This window comes from Salmo salar, chromosome ssa11 (assembly GCF_905237065.1).
Source record: "Salmo salar chromosome ssa11, Ssal_v3.1, whole genome shotgun sequence".
In the NCBI taxonomy this organism is placed as follows: domain Eukaryota; kingdom Metazoa; phylum Chordata; class Actinopteri; order Salmoniformes; family Salmonidae; genus Salmo; species Salmo salar.
Genome location: NC_059452.1, coordinates 103,549,240 through 103,562,041, shown reverse-complemented (window position 1 = coordinate 103,562,041; position 12,802 = coordinate 103,549,240). Strand labels below are relative to the sequence as shown.

General features: G+C 38.8%; 1 protein-coding gene across 1 annotated transcript; it reads right to left on the bottom strand.

The window, feature by feature from the left end:
* Positions 1–6,525: 6,525 nt before the first annotated feature.
* LOC106594491 (macrophage mannose receptor 1-like) lies at positions 6,526–12,065 on the bottom strand. The gene is made up of 6 exons (XM_045690220.1): positions 11,859–12,065; positions 10,986–11,024; positions 10,462–10,824; positions 9,935–10,303; positions 9,395–9,751; positions 6,526–9,240 (listed from the first exon to the last, which is right to left on the bottom strand). The coding sequence occupies exons 2-6, from the start codon at positions 11,020–11,022 to the stop codon at positions 9,233–9,235; spliced, it is 1,134 nt and encodes a 377-aa protein (XP_045546176.1). The 5' UTR covers positions 11,023–11,024; positions 11,859–12,065; the 3' UTR covers positions 6,526–9,232.
* Between the last annotated feature and the right edge of the window lie 737 nt (positions 12,066–12,802).

The following is a 12,802-nucleotide window of genomic DNA, read 5'->3' as shown; positions in this document are numbered from 1 at the left end:
GCCACACCTGTCAGGTGGATGGATTATCTTGATAACGGATAAATGCTCACTAACAACGATGTAAATACATTTGTGGCCAACATTTGAGAGACATAAGCTCTTTGTGCGTTGGGAACATTTCTGGGATCTTTAATTTCAGCTCATGAAACATTGGACCAACACTACATGCTGCATTTCGTTCAGTGTATTATATTGACAAGTCGACTCACCGCTCTAACAATGGAAAAACATGTCCTCAAATATGGAAGTCAGGCGGGAGAAGACGAGATCAGATGCGACTGTTTTAGCCAATGAGAGGGCAGATACGCAGCTCTTCCTGTAAGCAACAGTTCAATAAACCTAGTTGCCTCGCTGGCTGAAGAGACACTGAGATTTAGAAGCAAAGCAAATAGCCTAAACATTAATAAAACAAGTAAAATACACAGACAACCCACAACTTCACCTATAAAAGGTTGATTAGCATTATTTAGCATTCATGCATTCATTCAATGTTTTATTGTAATAGGTCTATAGTACATGATGACTTGTGTTTAATAAAAAGCACTGTATAAATGTATTGTAGATGGCTATTGCCTTACCTATGTGTGATAAAAGACAATGTTTTATTGTAATAGGTCTATAGTACATGAAGGCTTGTGTTTAATAAAAAGCACTGTATAAATGTATTGTAGATGGCTATTGCCTTACCTATGTGTGAGAAAAGCCAATCTAATGACTTGTTATTCTATATTGCGAGTAGCCTGGTATCTAAATGTTCCCCTGATTCCCCCCTCGCCCCTTCCCCCTTCCCAAATTAGTATATTTCATATACTATACAGCCCAAACTTAGGCCTAACTGGAAGCAGTAGGTCACATGATCTGTGTCAGCGTGTCTTTCTCTGTTTTCAGATCAGCAGCTGGTCACATGATCTGTGTCAGCGTGTCTTTCTCTGTTTTCAGATCAGCAGCTGGTCACATGATCTGTGTCAGCGTGTCTTTCTCTGTTTTCAGATCAGCAGCTGGTCTGTCACTTCTCACCGACAGAGACACAGCACATGGACCAGCAGAACCAGAACTCCTAGAAAATAAGTCATTTCATTTCAGAAATGTAGCAGCATCGGGCTCAAGAGACCTTTTTTTATGCAGCAATGATTGTATCTAATGCTGCGTTCGTAACCAAGTGGGAAGTGAGAATCTACCAAATTACGACTGGGGAAAAAACACTTGAACGGTCCTCCAACTGGTAATTACTAGTGGGAAACACGTCTATCATCCCTGGCAGGGTTCTCCCCAAAGAATGTAAGAAGGGCTCTGTTGTCACCTTGTGGACTGGCTGCACCACAATGTAAAATAAATGGACTATATTTATGATCAATAGCTAGGTTTCCATCCTATTGGTGACAGATTTTCATGTGAAAATTAAAAAATACACATCAAAACTGTATGCATTTTCCCACCAGAGAGGTGTTTTTATTAAATTGACTTGTTGAGGATAAAAGGCTGTGAGTGATGATGTAGTAGACATGAAAATAACTTTTTCCAGTTAAACTCCCTTCGTATCGAATGAAAAAGACAAGTTTTTAAATGTGTTTATATCACATTTACAACTCTACTGATTGATTAGTCACATAAGATGCGTTATATTTACTCTGGTGTTGGGACCGGTGCTCTAGCCAGCAGCTGGCAGATACAGTTATACAGTGAATGTACTCAGATACAGTTATATAGTGAATGTACTCAGATACAGTTATATAGTGAATGTACTCAGATACAGTTATATAGTGAATGTTCTCAGATACAGTTATATAGTGAATGTACTCAGACACAGTTATATAGTGAATGTACTCAGATACAGTTATATAGTGAATGTACTCAGATACAGTTATATAGTGAATGTACTCAGATACAGTTATATAGTGAATGTACTCAGATACAGTTATATAGTAAATGCACTCTGGTGTTTGCACCGTTGCTCCAGCTGGCAGATACAGTACCTGTACCATGTGAGTTCCTATTTGTACTTCTGAAGATACCGTGTGTGCACCTTTGACCTTTTTGTACATCACGGAACAGCACTGTACCACAACAGTATTCTTATATATGAGAGTGTTTTAATTAATGCACTCCACACCAAAAGGTTGCAAGAGAGCATTTATGCACACTTAGGGGTTCATTCTATCAGGTCTACGCTAGCGACACTCCCGGCTGTCGAGTTGTAACTACGTTAAGCATCTCCCAGCTTTATACCTGAACCGGAAATTGCCATTGGCTGCACAGAGCTGAATAGATGCTTTGAAAGGCTGGTCATGGCTCACATCAACACCATCATCCAAGAAACCCTACACCAACTCCAATTTGCATACCGCCCCAACAGATCCACAGATGATGCAGTCTCTATTGTACTCGAAACTGCACTGTCGCACCTGGAAAAAAGGAACACCTATGTGAGAATGCTATTCATTGACTACAGCTCAGCGTTCAACACCATAGTGCCCTTAAAGCTCATCACTCAGCTAAGGACCCTGGGACTGAACATCTCCCTCTGCAACTGGACCCTGGACTTCCTGACGGGCCACCCCCAGGTGGTAAGGGTAGGTAACAACACATCCGCCACGCTGATCCTCAACACAGGGGCCCCTCAGGGGTGCGTGCTCAGCCCCCTGCTGTACTTCCTGTTCACTTATGACTGTGTCAGGAGTTCACGTAGGGGTCATGATTGGGGCTGTACCAAATGATTGATGTATTAGAATAATTGTTTATGCTTATGCTGTATTAATAGAAGGGGGAGTGTAGGAGATAAGACTAGTCAGACATTCCACTTTAAATCAACTTAGACATTTAGCGCTAAGTTTTTAGATAACACTATAAGCCTTGTTCATATAGCTGTGTAGGCATGGTTTTGGTCACATGAGTAAAAGATAATGACGTAGGCAGTGACATCACTAGGGCTGGACTTTGGGTTTAATAAAATAACATGGGACCTTTTCTTTGATGCAGAACTTACTCGGAAACATGTGTGCTATGTTCCTGATTGTCAACTTCTGTCTGAAATTGCATTAATAAATGTTTTGAATGATTTAATTAAAGATATGGTCATAATGCTAATTTCACATGTGCCAATGATTGACAAGGAACAAGGAAACGAACCCCAACAACTGCACGGCCAGGCACGACTCCAACACCATCATTAAATTTGCCGATGACACAACAGTGGTAGGCCTGATCACCAACAACAATGAGACAGCCTATAGGGAGGAGGTCAGAGACCTGGCCATGTGGTGCCAGGACAACAACCTCTCCCTCAACATGATCAAGGCAAAAGAGATCGTTGTGGAGTACAGGAAAAGGACCCAGCACGCCCCCATTCTCATCGACGGGGCTGCAGTGGAGCAGGTTGAGAGCTTCAAGTTCCTTGGTGTCCACATCACCAACAAACTAACATGGTCCTTTGCACACCAAGACAGTCGTGAAGAGGGCACGACAAAACCTATTCCCCCTCAGGAGACTGAAAAGATTTGGCATGGGTCCTTAGATCCTCAAAAGGTTTTTACAGCTCCACCATCAAGAGCATCCTGACTGGTTGCATTACTGCCTGGTATGGCAACTGCTCGGCCTCCGACCGCAAGGCACTACAGAGGGTAGTGCGAAAAGCCCAGTACATCACTGGGGCCAAGCTTTCTGCCATCCAGGACCTCTATAGCAGGCGGTGTCAGAGGAAGGCCCTAAAAATTGTCAAAGACTCCAGCCACCAGTCATTGACTGTTCTCTCTGCTACAGCAAGCGGTACCGGTGCACCAAGTTTAGGTCCAAGAGGCTTCTGAACAGCTTCTACCCCCAAGCCATAAGATTCCTGAACATCTAGTCAAATGGCTACCTAGACGATTTGCATCGCCCCAACCCCCTTCCCACACCCACTCTCTGTTGTCATCTATGCATAGTCACTTTAATAACTCTACCTACATGTCAATACTACCTCAACTAACTGATGCCCCCACACATTGACTCTGTTCCGGCACCCCCTGTTTATATTGTTATTTCTTACTGCTTCTCTTCATTTACTTGTTAATTTTATCTCTTATTCTTATCTGTATTTTTTTAAACTGCACTGTTGGTTAAGCGCTCTTAAGCATTTCACTGTAAGGTCTACACCTGTTGTATTCGGCGCATGTGATTAATACCATTTGATTTAACAGATACTTTATCTTAAGTGACTTATAGTCATGTATAGATTTTACGTAGGGGTGGTCCCAGGAATCAAACTTATTTTAAACTGAAATGGTCTATTCATTCCTTTTTAATAGATGTTCTTAATCAGATCAACTGACAGTAGTGAGTGCAAACATTTTCATACTTTTTAGTAGTGGTCCTCTGTGGGAATAAAACACACAACCCTACCATTGCAAGTACCATAACCTACCAACTGAGCCACGTCATCACATCACCACAAACCACATGATGTCTCAATGTACTCAATTACTGGATTGTGTTGTTCTTCAAGCTGATGGAAAGTCTACAGGTACAAACCTAGATGACCAGCCTCAGTACAATACACTAATGTACATTTACAGTACGTGGTTTGTAAGGATGGTCAATTAATACTGCTCAAAAAGTGGTTGTTTTCCATGTTTTTTGATCAATCAGACTATTTCATTTCACGTGGATGTTTTGTGTCTTTGCCAATAATTTTGGACCTTTTTTTTGTGTAAATGTTTGAGGACAGGGTTTTGTTCTTTCTGGATTCCATTAGAATGATGATCTCAGAGAAAGGGACAAGGCATCGACTATTACAATTCAAACTGCTGAATCCTACAAAATACTGATATTATTTATACAACTGCCTTTTATGCCAAAGTAGAGATGCTGAAAAATGTTTTATTTTGATTTGTAAGGGGGTGACAACAACCTCAGCACCACTACTTCCTGGCGGCTATGCTAACAACTGAGCTACATTTACACTGTTACTGTTTCCATAGTTACAATTATATTTTATATTTGTCATAGATGTTAAATAATATTTAAATTGAACTTTTAGTTTGTTTGTAACAGTTAATTTTGAGTTCAACAAACACTTATGTTATTTCATTACAATGATTAACTTTTCTTTTTAAAACAGATACATTATTGATAAATCAAATAATTAATAATGTAACTGTGTGATACTTATTTGGAGGATATGCCAAATGTGATTCTTCGTAGTGGTGGAAAGTCTATATTCAACTAATCGGTTGTTACATTCCTCAGCTAGAAAACCAAATAACGTCGCTCAACCAGAAGGGGGAAGTAACAAAGTCACTGACAAACCATAAAACGGAACAGGTTGGGGTTTAGGAGTGGCTCTGAAAGACACTCATGGCGGAGTCCACTGAAAGTTGCCTAGCAACAACAACTGGAACCTATAAGACACCCACCATGAGCCTCCACTAAATTTGCCCAAGAAGAGGTAAACAAAATAAAAACCCACACCAAACTTAAAGACAGGAAGCGAACCAAAAAGTGGAACAAAAAGAAAAACAGGGAAGATCAGGTAAAGGTTGTTTTTCTAGAAATAACATAGAGAGTGCCAACTAAAGAGAATTGTAGAACTGGGCCAGCCACTGTTAAATAGAACCTTGGCCAGCACAGCTGAAACACCTTCCCACTAACGAGATGGACAAGCCAGCACAGGTGTAACACGTACTGACTAACGAGGTGACACCAATCGGTGCGCCCAACGTGCTAACGTGCTATATGTGCTAAAGTCCAACCTCAAAACATACATGGAAAAACCAAAGCCCGCAACACGATTCGAATGCTTTAGGTGCAAATGAAGTTAAATCTCTATATTTTATTAATGGTGATGAATTCAAATTGCTAATGTTCATCCTAATTAGTATTGGATCACATGTTTACTGTTTACATGATGTGTAAATATACACTGTGCTTAGATGTTGTTTTCTCATACAACGTACAATGATTGATGAATTGATTGATTGGTTGGTTAATTGGTCATTTGATTGCTTGATTTGTTAATTGGACTTGTTGATTAGATTGACTGCCTGCTTGATTTGTTAATTGATTAATTGTATTGATTTGTTGCGTTGATGATTCATTTGTTGACTGAATTTAATTGGATTGATTGATTTATATGTTAATAAAGTTTATTTACCATCAGAGTGGAGCCGTTATAAACCGTGGATCTCAGTTATTCTTTTTCTAGGATCTGAGACCAGGTCCTACAACAACAGCAGACAGTGGTCCTATTGACTTACTGATGATCTGAGGTCAGGTCTAACATCCTATATACAACAGTAGACAGTGGTCCTATTGACTTACTGATGATCTGAGGTCAGGTCTAACATCCTGTATACAACAGTAGACAGTGGTCCTATTGACTTACTGAGGATCTGAGGTCAGGTCTAACACCCTGTATACAACAGTAGACAGTGGTCCTATTGACTTACTGATGATTTGAGGTCAGGTCTAACATCCTTATCAAAATCCTTTCTATTCTTTCCTCTGTTTCTTGAAATAAGTATCAAAGAAAAAACTAAACGAACTAGAGGCATTTTCATAACTTTATTATTATTTTTTTTTTTACTGCGTACAGGATGAATGTACCATAGTCAAATAGTTAAAGGGGCAATCTGCAGTTCAACCAATAACAAAGTGTAAACCCCACCACTGTTTTGGGAAAATCTTTAGGATGGAGATAGACATTAATAGACAGAACAAAATACAAAAGGACAGACCATCTATGATATCAACATTACAGTTTAAACTATGTTTCTGAGACTATACTGGATGACCACCCATGATATTAACATTATAGTTTAAACTATGTTTCTGAGACTAAACAGGATGACCATCCATGATATTAACATTATAGTTTAAACTATGTTTCTGAGACTAAACAGGATGACCATCCATGATATTAACATTATAGTTTAAACTATTTTTCTGACACTATACAGGATGACCACCCATGATATTAACATTATCATTTAAACTATGTTTTGAGGCTAAACAGTGTTTGTTTACAATTACATTGTTTACAAACAATGGAATAAAACACATTTATATGTTGGGTTCTGATGGGACATGACAGCTGAATTAAGCTCATGAGGCATTTATGAGTCATATACTTCAAGAATTAATGGGTACATTTCATTAATTAAAATTTTTAAAACAGATGCCCCCGTCACAGATTGCCCCTTTAAATGAAGACTCCACCACCAGCACCAGAACAGATACAGTCATTTAAATGGTACACACTAGTATCATAGAAAAATGACTGCTGGTACAATATATTTAAAACAACTAAAAAAAACGTAAAATATTTCTATAATGGAATGCAATTAATGGTCTAGATAAAACAATGAATAAGTGAAATATACTCTGGAAACAGTTAAAGGAAGTTGTAATAGAAAATAAATAAAACTACTGAATATTGAGAACAACTAAAGGCTAACCTTTAACATTCATTAACGTTCATTAACATCAACAAGTATAGCAAGTAAATATGGAAACAACAGTATGGTATGATATTATTACATTACAAGAGTATAATATAAAATATGTTATTATAAAATCCTGTATCCATCTCCTTATATAATATCAAATATCAGTTCAAGATAGAGTTAAGGAAAAAGATACTAAATAAACTAAAGCAAAAATAGTAAAATAAAAAGTAACACAATAAAAATAACAATTACGAGGCTATATACAGGGGGTACCTGTACCGAGTCAATTTGCAGGGTAGAGGTTAGTCTAGTTATTTTCTACATTAAAGTAGGTTTGTTACCAACCAGTAATAAAACAACAGCACAATATAATAATAATCAATTCACATGTTATAATATACAAATATTGAAAACATGTCACAATAATCTAGTGAGCACTATGTAGCTCTATGTTTTATTTCCAGTGAGCTCTACATAGCTCTATGTTTTATTTCCAGTGAGCTCTATGTAGCTCTATGTTTTTTCCAGTGAGCTCTACATAGCTCTATGTTTTACTTCCAGTGAGCTCTATGTAGCTCTGTTTTATTTCTACTGAGCTCAATGAAGCTCTATGTTTTATTTCTAGTGAGATCTATGAATGTCTATGTTTCATTTCCAGTTAGCTCTATGTAGGTCTATGTTGTATTTCCTTTGAGCTCTATGTAGCTCCATGTTTTATTTCCAGTGAGCTCTATGTAGCTCTATAATTTATTTCCAGTGAGCTCTATGAAGCTCTATGTTTTATTTCCAGTGAGCTCTATGTAGCTCTATGTTTTATTTCCAGTGAGCTCTATGTAGCTCTATGTTTTATTTCCAGTGAGCTCTATGTAGCTCTATGTTTTATTTCCAGTGAGCTCCAACAGTATTGGGACAGTGACACTATGTGTGTTCTTCTGGCTCTGTACTCCAGCACTTTGGATCTTAAATAATACAATGTCTATGAGGTTAAATTGCAGACAGTCAGTAATTTTGTGTGTCTGTAACTTTCTCGCTCACCATTATTCTTGAATTTCCATAATAATGTTTGCATCCACATTAATGTAGAAGTGTTTCGAAACAAACATATTATATTCTTATTTACAATAAAAGTGACTCCACAATGACACTGTACATTATTTACTATTCATTTCCATTGGGCACAAAATAATCTGAAACAACCAAAACAAACAGCTAATGCATCCAACAGGTTTGTAAAGTCACAAGCCAGATGTAAAAATTGCGTGCTATGAATATGGGACCAAATACTGACCTTTTGACTACATTATTACACACATACTGTAAGTAAATTTGTCTCGATACGTTTGGTCCCCTAAAATGGGAGGGACTATGTACAAAAAGTTCTGTAAGAGCTGTAACGGTACACTCAGTATGGATGAAAAACCCTCAAATTAAAGCTGACAGTCTGCACTTCAAACTCACAGCTGAATCATTTCAAATCCAAAGTGCTGGAGTACAGAGCCAAAACAACTAAACATTTGTCACTGTCCCAAAACTTCTGGAGTTCTCTGTAAATAAATACACATATATTTAAAAAATAATGAGTATCCATCACCTTGTATGATGTAAATCTGAGTATATCTGGAACATTCTGGACTGTAGTTTTCAGCTGGTCTGCAGAGCAGGGTCTGGAACATTCTGGACTGTAGGGTTCAGCTGGTCTACAGAACAGGGTCTGGAACATTCTGGACTGTAGGGTTCAGCTGGTCTACACAGCAGGGTCTGGAACAATGTGTTGGACTGTAGGGTTCAGCTGGTCTACAGAGCAGGGTCTGGTCCTAGTAATCTAGATTAGTGAACAAAGGAAAGATTACTGTAAGCGAGAGAGAGAGAGAATACATTTGACGAGAGACAGAGAATGAACTACAAAGGTAAAGAAGTAAAACAGAAAAAAATTAAAATAACTCAACAAGACAGCATCCAAAGAGATCAAATCTCACCATGACTTTTGCTGCAGATGAAGTTGAATCTCTCAGTCTCAGCCTTGCCGACCCACTGTCCCCCGTCTCTCTGAATGGCCCCCGTGTTCCCACACTGCTCCTTGCTGGTGTTGTAGCCCTCCCCCTTGGCCCAGTTGTGGTAGCAGGACTCTTCTCCATTGACCCAGAACCAGAATTCCAGGGTGCAGGTGTACCTCAGGCCCAGCCAGACGAAGAGACTGGAGGCCATCTTGGCTCTCTGTTGGACCCAGTGCTGGATTCTCTGGTTGTGGGCAGACACCAGCTCCATGTCCAGGTCTCTGCAGTGCCACAGGGCTTCTGACCACGTCTTGTTCTCTGTGACCAGGACCAGTTCATCTGGAGGAAGAAGAGGGGGAAACAGAGACTCACGCTAATTATTAATATATTAAGTTAACTTTGATTCTAAGGCCTACATCTTTGTACATTATTGTTTAGTCCTTCTCATCACAACATTACGGTAATACCAGATGTTAAACGTATGTCTTTATTGAGGATTTGAAGTGTTTGTCAGCGGCTCACCGTCATAGCAGATAAAATTAGTGTTGGTGGTACAACCCTGATAATTCCACTTTCCAGAAGGGAAAGTAACTTCACCACAGAACTCTCCGTTCTGATAACTCCCATCTGCATTGTTCTCCTTGTATGTTTCCCAGCTCTTGATAGAGAAGCCACTCTGGTCGGACCACCTCCAGACTCCAAGAGATTTATTCAGGCCAATCCACACTCTGTAGATATCAGTGACGTTAGGTAAGATACTCTTAATGGCGTCCCTCTCTGTTGTGTTCCTCACACTGGCCAGGTCTGTGTGTTTCTCCCGACAGTAGAGCTGAGCATCACTCCAAGTTTTATATTCAGCAATGAGAATGTACTTATTGGTCACAATTGTTTCTATTTGAAATAAATAAGATATAACAAAATACAAATACAGATGAATGCTTGTAAATCTTTTTTTTTTTATAAATAAAATATGAATCTCTTATCTGAATAAAATGATTTGGTATTTGACAACATCGTTGATTGATGAGGAAATGGACAGGGGAACTCACCATCATAGCAGACAAAATAAAATGTTTTACTACAGTCATAATTTTGCCAAGTCGCATTTAGCAACATATACACACAAAACGTTTTGGATTCATTATTTGGATGATGATCATCCCAAAACCCCTTCCCCTCTAACTCTCTGTCTCCCAGAGACCACCTCCAGATTATGTTATACAGCCCTATCCAGGCTGATCCTCTCCAACTAGCTGATACTGTGTATTTGAGCTTCTTCATGTCTGCCATGTCATCTATGGTGGCCAGGTCAGTGTAGTTCTGTCTGCAGAAACGCTGAGCTTCAGTCCAGGTCTTTGTCATGTTCACAAAGTGGAACTGATGAGGGAGGGATGAGGGGAGGATGGACAGCCCTGTGGAGAACAAACCAACATTATGAGGGGAGGATGGACAGCCCTGTGGAGAACAAACCAACAATATGAGGGGAGGATGGACAGCTCTGTGGAGAACAAACCAACATTATGAGGGGAGGATGGACAGCCCTGTGGAGAACAAACCAGAAATGAACACTTACCTGAGAAAACAAGGAGGAGGAACAGAGGCTGGTCCATCCCTGGAGATCGGAGGGAAAACAAGAGTTAACTAGAACATCTACCAACAACATGGTGACATGTTACAGATGTTAACTAGATATTCTACCAACATGGTGACATGTTACAGATGTTAACTAGATCTTCTACCAACATGGTGACATGTTACAGATGTTAACTAGATCTTCTACCAACATGGTGACATGTTACAGATGTTAACTAGATCTCCTACCAACAACATGGTGACATGTTACAGATGTTAACTAGATCTCCTACCAACAACATGGTGACATGTTACAGATGTTAACTAGATCTTCTACCAACATGGTGACATGTTACAGATGTTAACTAGATCTCCTACCAACAACATGGTGACATGTTACAGATGTTAACTAGATCTTCTACCAACATGGTGACATGTTACAGATGTTAACTAGATCTCCTACCAACAACATGGTGACATGTTACAGATGTTAACTAGATCTTCTTCCAACAACATGGTGACATGTTACAGATGTTAACTAGATCTTCTACCAACAACATGGTGACATGTTACAGATGCATTAAGTGTTATGAATAATAATGACTGAAAACACAAACATAAAGTGTTCCAGTATTAATATGTAAATAGGCTGTCTATAATCACTGTTTGAAGGAGCATATCACATTTTAAATGACACAACTTATTTCATGTACAGTATGCACATCCAGGCTAGTATTTTCTGGTTTTCAAAAATATATATATTTACAACATGAACAATAAGTCTTTAATAAATAATAATACTCATTCACTAAATGTGTGGAACTTTATTCTTTCAACAGGTGTACATGCAGAGATATTAGATAAATCCTCCTACCTGATGTTTACTGGTGCTTTAGATGTTGTCTTTGTGGTTGTATTACTTTGTTGTCTGCTCTCTCTCTCGCTCTCTCTCTCTCTCTCTCTCTCTCTCCCTCTCTCTCTCTCTCTCTCTCTCTCTCTCTCTCTCTCTCTCTGTCTCTGAATGGTTCTGTCACCTCTATCACAAGTGGATGTTATACAGGTGCATTTCAACACCTGTACTTCCTGCTACCCAACTTCATACTGTAGTGATGTAATGATGTAGGGATGAATGGCATCTCTATTGGTTGTTTAGTCTTATTTTGTCCTCATAGAAACATGCAAATGACTGGTTAAAGAAAACAAAACCTGAAGGAACACTTGCAGCACACATGCAAATACCAACACAACACTGTTCTCTCTCTCTCTCTCTCTCTCTCACACACACATGCACATACATACAGATGTAGGCTTTTAATTGGATCCGTTTTTTTACAGCAATTAAATAATCATACAGAAATAGGAAATGTTTATTATTGTGTGGATTGTAATGAACCTTTTCATGTGTGAGTTCTAAATAAACTACGCAAAATGTTTAGAACACCTACTCATTCCAGGGTGTTTCTTTATTTTTACTGTTTTCTTCATTATAGAACAATAGTGAAGACATCAACTATGAAATAAGACATATGGAATCATGTAGTAACCAAAAAAGAGTTAAACAAATCAAAATAGATTTTATATTTGAGTTTCTTCAAATAGCCACCCTTTGCCCTGATGACAGCTTTGCACACTTTTGGCATGTACTCTGGTGTTGGGACCGGTGCTCTAGCCAGCAGCTGGCAGATACAGTTATATAGTGAATGTACTCAGATACAGTTATATAGTGAATGTACTCAGATACAGTTATATAGTGAATGTACTCAGACACAGTTATATAGTGAATGTACTCAGATACAGTTATATAGTGAATGTACTCAG